At 34.2% G+C, this 9261-nt stretch overlaps 1 protein-coding gene across 1 annotated transcript; it reads right to left on the bottom strand.

The window, feature by feature from the left end:
- Positions 1-765: 765 nt before the first annotated feature.
- LOC139894688 (uncharacterized) lies at positions 766-8964 on the bottom strand. The gene is given in 11 exon segments (XM_071878101.1): positions 766-1811; positions 1813-3325; positions 3499-3645; positions 3873-4016; positions 4262-4296; positions 4381-4429; positions 4518-4673; positions 5514-5824; positions 7480-7594; positions 7776-7860; positions 8549-8964. Coding segments are annotated over 10 exon segments (3246 nt in total). The 5' UTR covers positions 7858-7860; positions 8549-8964; the 3' UTR covers positions 766-1117.
- Positions 8965-9261: the final 297 nt, after the last annotated feature.

Genomic DNA, 9261 nt, shown 5'->3' with positions numbered 1-9261 from the left:
TGGACACCTCTATCACTAGTCAATTTTAAGGTCTATTTTGAACACTGAAATGGACCTTGGTGCAGGATACGGACACCGTGTGTTAGAAGATGATAGAAATTGAGTGAAGATTTTATGGGATCTGTTTCCTGTTAATGTATATACCATTTTATTAATTTCTTTTATTTAAAAAAATGCACAGATAAAATTAAAATTCATGTGACTTGCATATGCGGGTTTTTAAGGGACTAATATAAGGAATGCTAGATCAAATGACTAGAGCCGTGCAATTGATAGAAATTGAGGGGCATGTAATGTAAATTTCACAAACTTGAGGAACATTGATATAATTACGCTTGAACAACATGACCAACGGCATAATTATATATGACTATTTGTAATGGTTGCAAGTGACGGTGTCACTTGCATAGTGGAGGAAAAGAAACGCCAAAAATTGAAGTATCCGTGTGTCACTTGTAGTGTTTTTTAGGCGTTAATTATAAAGTGACGGAAGAAGAAACTTGTGTCACTTGTTTTTTTTATTTTTTATTAATTTAAAAATATTATTTTTATCCCTTTTAATACTTAACCCAATTAAATTTTAACACATCATCACAATACTCCTAACTAACAACAAAAAGAAACACTACCACTACTTCACTCAAAAAAGAAACACGCCATAATCATTAAAAAAGTGCAAAAAGACAAGAAACACGAGCAAAAAACGCCTTTACCGTTACAAATGGTCTAATTATAAGATGTATCATAAGTTGCAACAAATGTGATACAACTGTGATAATAAATGCATCATTTTTACTACAAAAGACCACTATTCACTTTTCTATCAGCGGTAAATAAATAACTGACAATCATTATTTAAACATATCACTTGTTTTTGTTGCTTCCTCGAATATTATTGACATCAACTCTTTGCTTGGGATCTGATAATCAGCTACAACTACATAAAACCAGTTTAATCAAATAATTTCAAAATTCTGCATGTAAAGAGGATGAAATGGGGCAAGACGAGGAGTGGAAAGAAACGAAAATGCGGTAAATTGAGTACGGAAATGATGGGTAAGCTCGTTTTTATGTCTTTTACTACATGAACCACTATTACAAACAGATAAAACATGTATCAAAACCTACGCATACGGAAACAATCCGAAAGGATGTCATAGCATGTATACAAACATTCTTCAACTAAAACAAACCACCTCCGACGCCAATACGGATTTACGTAAAGAATCCCAAAAAAGCCCGTCAAGAACACAAACCATGTGGAGACCAAACTTGCGCTAAATGAAACCATATCCAGATCAAACCATTTTTCATCATTTTCTTCTGGTGCCATCATTAACGTCGAATTTTCTTTTTCATGTGCACAACTCTTCACTAATGGTGGTCCACAAAGAAACGGATTGCCCTTGTAGCTATCAGCAGTAAACGTTGAAAACTGGTTCACTTGCGGGAGGCTACCAGAGAGATTGTTGTTAGCAACAATGAAAGTAGATATATAATTCAACTGAATCAGTTCCGGCGGAACTTTACCACTCAAATGGTTTGATGAAATATCCAAGCTCTCTATATCAGCTAGATTTGAGAAAGAACGTGGTATGGGTCCCGTGAGTTTATTATGAGACAAGTTAAGCGCATTAATGTGAACCAACATTCCAAGTTCTTTTGGGATTTCACCAGTTAGATTGTTGCAAGATAAATCCAATCCTGACATGTAATCAAGGATCCCACCTTTGTAGGTATCAGGCCTGCTTTTTGTCAGGAACTCAACTTCATCTCGTTTTACATAGAATTCATCATATCTATCTTAAGTCGGAGTACCTCAGAACACTTCTATAGTGAGAAAATGAATGCTCTATCTCATAATCAATTTTTTGAGATTTTAAAAAGACAAGTTGGCTACTTTGAGTAATATTTTGCAAGCAACCAGGTATTGAACTAGAAAGGAAGTTTCTAGATAGATCTAACAGCCTCAAATAACTTAACTGGCACAACTGCTTAGGAATAGAACCAGAAAAGTTATTATTTCTCAAAAAGAGGATTCTTAAACTTGAGAGTTCACCTAAGAAGTATGGGATGTTACTTGATGGTTTGTTATTGCCCATATCCAAAGTCAAAAGATTTGTCAGATTAAGAAAGGATTTGGGTATTGATCCGGTGTGTCTGTTTGAATCCAAGTGAAGATACTTCATATTACTACTAGACATACCTAAGCAAGATGGAACGGACCCTGAGAAATTATTTTGAGAGATATCGAGATACGAGAATAAAGCCGTCCCACATGGGAATTGACCTTCGAACATGTTATCTCGTATCACAAGTGCATATAGGTATGTCAGGTTGGTTATCCATCCCGGAATCACACCTGAAAACAGGTTGCCACTTATATCCAACATGATTAAAGGAACACCTTCAATACTGACCTCTTTTGTGATCACCCCTGTAAACCGATTATTATCTAACAACAGAACCTGTAGCTGACTTGCGTTGAATTTTCTTGAAAGTACTTCACCGTACAAACTGTTATTAGATAGTTGTAAAACCGTCAACTGTCTACAGTTAGAAAGCAATCTCTCAGGCACTTCTCCTGATAAATTATTGTTTGATAAATCCAACCGTCGTATTTTACTAAATGCGCCCATTGACCAAGGCAGAGGGCCATTCAAAGAATTTTGAGACAAGTCCAAGTACTCTATACACGGAAAAATATTTCCAATATCAAGAGGTATAGTACCAGTTATTTGATTATATGACATATCAAACCACCGTGTATTAGCGTTCCTATACAACGGCAAACCAATAGTACCAGCAACTGAGTTGTTCCTTAAACTAACAAATTCCAGATCTGCATTAATAATAATCAACTGATTAGGAAATTGCATCTCCAGTGAGTTATGAGACAGGTCTAGTAGTTGTAATTTATGCTGGTGAAGTAGAAAATTGGGAACAACCCTTCCTTTAAGCCTGTTTAGATTGCAATTAGATAGCACAAGACCTTCCAACTGAAACATCGGAACCCAACCTATAGGCTCTTCTGTTTCAACCTCAAATTTGTCGTTGTTACTTTTGAATCCAACAAACTCTAAATTTGTATGATTGGAGAAAGAGCTAAATGATAATGAGCCTTCAAAATTATTCAGACTAAAATCAAGATACTCAAGAGATGTGTGATTAGCAAACAGTGATGGCGGAAGTGATCCCGAGAATTGGTTTGAAAAAATATCAAAGAGTTTAAGAGATGTTAAACTGCTGAAACACTGTGAAAGGTTTCCATCAAAGTTGTTTTGACTAAGATCCAAGTGTTGGAGGTTCTTCAACCGGCACAACCCTGCACTCAAATGGAAAAACTATAGTAATCCTTTAGAGTATGTAATTTGTTATCTAAAAAAAATGCTACAAAAGAAGTGCATTGATGAAACCACATTAAACGAACTTTTGAATTATGCAAATACATCAACAAAAAACAATATTAGTCACGTGTGCAAGCTTTAGATAACTTACCATTGTCTAGTAATGAGCCGTTGAGTTTATTGTAAGCAAACGAGACAACTTTAAGCGAAAATAATGTACGTATTGTAGATGGGATGCTCCCAACTAAAAAAGTATCACTAATATCTAAGACCTCCAGATAGCGTAAAGATGCCAAAGCTGGATTAATTACAAAAGCAGATTAAATATTTGTTAGCTAGTAATCAAGACACTAACTCTAAAAAGAGATTTCTGAATAGTTGTGTGTTATGAAAAGTTGAAACTGGATTAGATTTTGCATCACCTGTTGGAGCGTTCAAATAAGTTGGTAAGTATTTGATCATACTGAACTTCTCAAAGCACTAATTAAATTTGTAGACAAATGAAACAAAAACCAATTACTTTACCTTCCATAGGCAGTGTTCCATTGATAATATTAGATTTTAAAGACAAAAATCTTAAGGATGGAAAAGCAGCCGTTGCGCGTATGACATCATCTTTACTGAAGTTGTTCCAATCGAGATTCAAGTGCACAAGGGTGCTCATGGTGCCTAAAACGTAATGTCAGACAAAATAAGTAGAATAAACAACACCTCATCCGAAACAATGTATTTTGTAATCTTAATACTTGAAAATTGATGAAAAGTTATACGGAGTCATCTACATGAATACAAGTTATGCATTGAATTTTACTCAGAGACATAGATCGGAATTAAAACAGCTGTTAATTTACATTTCTGAGGTACTTAATAATCTAACCATTATATGTGAATGAGTCAAGGTCATTAACGCTTAAATCGAGCTCCTCTAAGTGAGTCAAACGAGATAATTCTGCATAAAAGTAAAAGAAATAATTAAAGAAGACAAATTAGTTATGCTAGTTAAGATGAAACTTAAATGTTTAGTAATGTTTACATATAATATGAATTATGATACACCTCCAAATTTTGCAAAGCTGCAAACTCTACAATATATGTAAAAGGACATGTATAAGCCGCTTGATAACACGCATGTACATGTGGGATACAAAAAGTTATAGGGCGAAAAGATACCATGAGCAGGAAAGTTTCCTTCCAATTTATTATAACTAAGATCCAGAACTTTGAGTGATGTAAGCGCGCCAAAAGAAGAAATTATCCCATTTGTAATAAAATTCAACTCGAGGTCAAGGAACTCTAGGTTTTTCAAAGTCGACAACTTTTCAAGTCCTGCAACAAGAAAGTTATATAGTTGTTTCAATAAGTTGACTTTCTAGACATGTTTTCGAAAGTTGAATGGCTTGTAATTGTAATCGGCATATATATATCTTCCAATGTCGAACACTTTGGTCGATCAACTTATAGGCACACTTAAATCAAAAATTAGTCTTAACACTTTTGGCTTACATAACTTGAAGATGGTTATTGGTTAAATATACTTATACTAACATTTGATATCAGCCGGACAAAGACAAACCAATACTCTTCACTCATTTATGAAATCAAGTTTTTAAAATCAATATGGGAGGTAAATTTCAAAGAGCTAGAAGGAAGCAGTTAAATAGTAAATGAAGCAATCATATATACGGAAAATGGAACGTATGGGATAAGAAAAGCGAAAATATCTAAAACATATGTCAACTAAACGAATGTATTAGGTTAATTTGCAAGGTAATTGTATTAATGTGGTATTATTAAATCTGGTAATTAAGACCATAATGGGTGCTATCACCATATTTTGATAATAAATAAATATATTAAGGTTAATTACATATAAATTAATTAAAAAGGAGATAACTATATTTGGTGACTAAATTTGACTGAGATTAGATTTAGGGTTATTAACCAAAACGCCTTTTTAATTAACTCATTAGCGGGTGTTGAATAGTAAACTCAAAGTGCAAGGCTCAAAATTATTGAAGGGGTTCGGGTTCAGGTTCGGGTTCGAGGGTAATTATGATATTTTCAACTATTGTTGAATTTTTCTTTACAGACAAAAATGAGTGTAACATAAAACCCTTCAATATGTATCATTACTCATAGTAAATTAGACAATGTGGTACAAGGTACCTGTGCCCACAATTCCGTTATCCAGATGATCCGATGACAAATTCAGACTTCTCAACTTTTTAAAATGAAGAAAAAGAGACATGTTTAATTGCCAAATCCTTCCATCTTCGTAATATACTTCTCCCACGAGGTTTCCCAATAACAAGTTTATTACACGCCCAGTAGTTTTGTTGCACTCGACCCTCTCCCAATCACAACACTCGCCGCCATTATCAACCCAAGTTGGAAGAAGTGGGTCTGCATCAGAAATATATAAATCGATAAGGGATGCTTTGATTTGCAGCAACGCCTTTCTCTCCTCTTCTATACAGCTACCTTGTATAATTCCAAACATTAGAATATGAATCATCATCATAATCAACAACCAGTTAAACCATGATTCATGCTTACTCAAACACCAATCCATTTTAGCAGATAGAGTAAGTAAATAAGAATAATCAGTCACAAATGATGCTTAAAATTTTCCCGTTTCTTAACAAAAATGGATGCAAACATAAAAAACATATAATAATTTGTGCTTGAATGTTATTTGGAATTTGAGTAGATATATATGTAGCAAGGATATAACATAAGTCATCAAGTCAATGAAGTCAACTTGAATATGAATCTTATCTTAGTGCTTGTGTGCTACAAAATAGAACTCATCAAGTCAATGAAGTTGACTTGAGTGGATGCCGGTTAGCATAAGGCAACCTTGACTTATCAACAAAGTTCCATACATATCAGTATGTGTTTTCCTTATATGTTTATGTAACTAATAGTAGTATTATTTCATACAAATGCAACGTATATATCAGATTGAAATCGTCACCAAATGTAATATGTATTTTGTTATTAACATGTACTAACATGATATTATCCCTAAATACCGCTTAGCAAAGTGTTATGGATGGTAAATGTTGTCTAAATTAATGATTTAATATAACTGTTTTTTATTTATTATTTATTTACACCTATTCAAAATATAATAATAACTACAGTCTATTCTTGAACATCTAAGTTCCAATGTAAACTGAGTTCTGATAATATTATTAAAAATTTAAACACAAAAAGTACGGTTACAAATATATCTACACACACGTACATTATATACGGACATCTGACCTGATGCAAGATTGGTGTTCAACTTCTGTTGGCAACTAACAATAAATTTTCAATCTTCAGAGTGGTCCTTGTTGTCCTCATTGTCACCCAAATGTGTTAACTGGATCATTCTGGTTGTGTTTACAGCCAAATCGGATGATTACACTAGAATACTAGAATAATTCATAGTGGAGAAAAGTTTCAGTGTTTGGCGTTTGTTTGTTTGTTTGAATGACCAACGCTGCATAGAGTTCTTTTAGAAAAGAAAAGAAAAGAAAGTAACTCGAAGTCATTCTCTGAGTATTTTTTTCAAGACCAATTTCAACCACCACATATTTACTCACCAAGACTGAGTACTACATCAGCACCATATTAGCACTTCCTCATCAGCACTAACTAACCCAATGACATACTTCCTCATGAAATTTGGGACTCACTTTATACCAATGTACAAGTATTAAAGGTAATAGTACAACTTATTCATTCATATATTTGCACCACATCCGCCCTCATATGTGGTTAAAAAGCACGAAATGGAGCATGAGAACAAGCAGGGCTAGCGAGGGCTAGCTCGCTGTCGATGAAGCCCTCGAGGGCTAAAAGGAGGACGTGAGCAACACGTTTACCATTGGAAAAGGGCTAAAAGGAATGGATTAGTAGGAACTTCTCATTGTAAATCTTTTCCATCCATATTTGAGAGGATTATGAAGGAAATCAATTTACGGAGTATATCTTTATGTGATGACCCATATATCCCTACTAATGTTATTACTTTATTTATTATTTATGCTGATGCTAATAGAAAAACTAGTATCAACTCCATTCTTGCTCTCCATCTTATACATGTTAACCATTTTCCTTATGCAATCTGTTAGCAACTTACAATGATTTTTCGATCCTCGGAGTGGTCCTTCTTGTCCTCGTTGTCACCCAAATGTGTTCACCAGTGCTGTTCAGATGATAACAAGACAGTAATAGTAGTCCCCAAATTGATCCTCCTGTAAAAAGGTTTTAAAGTCACATAAACTCAACAGTCAATAATCTCTCAGTTATTTTATATTATCATGATAGTAACGATGAGTTTTCCAAACCTATTAATACAGTTCTATTTACTGAAAGTTTAAATGAACTAAGAAGTGTTTGTAGCAAGCCAACCCAACTAAACCTGACCACAATTACCATCCTCATCAAGCTGTCCAGACATAGCCGCTTCTTCTGGTATCCAAAAAGACCATATGTGAGTCTTCTCTTTGTCACACATTTCCTGCAGTTAAGACCTAATTTTATCCAGCAATCGACACAAGAATACACCACAGTATTCAATCAATATTACATATATATCATTATCTTGTTTCAAAATTAAAGAAAGAAGTTTCATTTATACATTCTCTATCATCCTTTTTATGATTTGGTATAAGTGTGCTTTAATGTTACTATGATTCACACCGTATAAGATGCATCATGCACACCGTACAAAATATCATGTGTACGCAAATCACACATGCACAAGCATGTAGAACAGATTAAAGAGTGCAGAGTGGCCTACAATAGCAGAACCAGAGAATCAAAGTAAGCCCTAATTCTAATGTTTGTTTTCCTATGCTATCTACTCTGCCATTGGAGTAAAAATCGTCTACGAATTCTTCATACCTAATTGTATCTACTTCATTTTGTATAAAACGTTAAATTTAGCATTATACGAGTTTATAAAAATTTATTACGAATATAGTATTTCGCAATTGTGAATTTGAAAAACCATAGCATTCGTATAAAAGCAAAAACAATTGCGTATATGCTAAAAGTTGGTATTTGATGGAAGAAAAACGCACAAAATCAAAAACCTAGCACAAATATCTATAACATTTAGTAGAGAATGAAAATTTTCGAATTATAATTAAAAAAAAAAAAAAAAACTCGACTTAAATTACAGATATGAATACACAGATACCTACCTGATAGGGTTTATGTTTTTAGGGATGTAATCGGCATAACAAACTAAAGCAATCCAACAGGGCCGGCGATGAAATTTAACGGCGGAAAGCGACGGACGGAGGAGACACTCGTAGATGGAGGTTCAGTCGTTCAAATCATCAGTCACCGAGTGGTGTTAGATGGAGGTTCTTTGTTCGGCGGGTGTCCGATCTGTGTCTTGCTTCTTATTTTCTGAAAAATGGCATTTTTTCCCCTTTGTTTTGGGGTTTATTCTTGCCGGTTGTGTGATCGGAATTCCTGTCGATAGTTCGGCCGGTGGACCTTCTTGGCCGGTTTTATTGGTTTCGGGGATTTTATTTGGTTAGTTGATCCCGGGTTGGGTTGGGTTGGGTTGGGTGTTCTTGGATTTCCCAAAGGACGTTTCTTAATGTTTAGATGATGATTTGGATTAGTGGTGGCTTAGTTCAAGACCGCGGGCTTTTTTATTTATAGCTTTGGTGCCCAGTGGAGGTTGTACCGCCCAACTACTTCTCTTTTTTAACTTTTACGTTCTTTTATATATATATATATATATATATAAATTAATTAATTAATTATTAATATATATTTTCGGATACACGAATATCCGGATATATTGAAAGTGTTACCCAAATCCAAAATCGAAAAATCGAAACATTTTCAAATTAGATTTTTGAATTATTCGGATTCTGGATTCAAATTTGGAAATTTTGAA

The sequence above is a fragment of the Rutidosis leptorrhynchoides genome, chromosome 2 (genome assembly GCF_046630445.1).
Source record: "Rutidosis leptorrhynchoides isolate AG116_Rl617_1_P2 chromosome 2, CSIRO_AGI_Rlap_v1, whole genome shotgun sequence".
Classification (NCBI taxonomy): Eukaryota; Viridiplantae; Streptophyta; class Magnoliopsida; order Asterales; family Asteraceae; genus Rutidosis; species Rutidosis leptorrhynchoides.
This window is presented reverse-complemented; position numbering and strand designations above follow the sequence as displayed.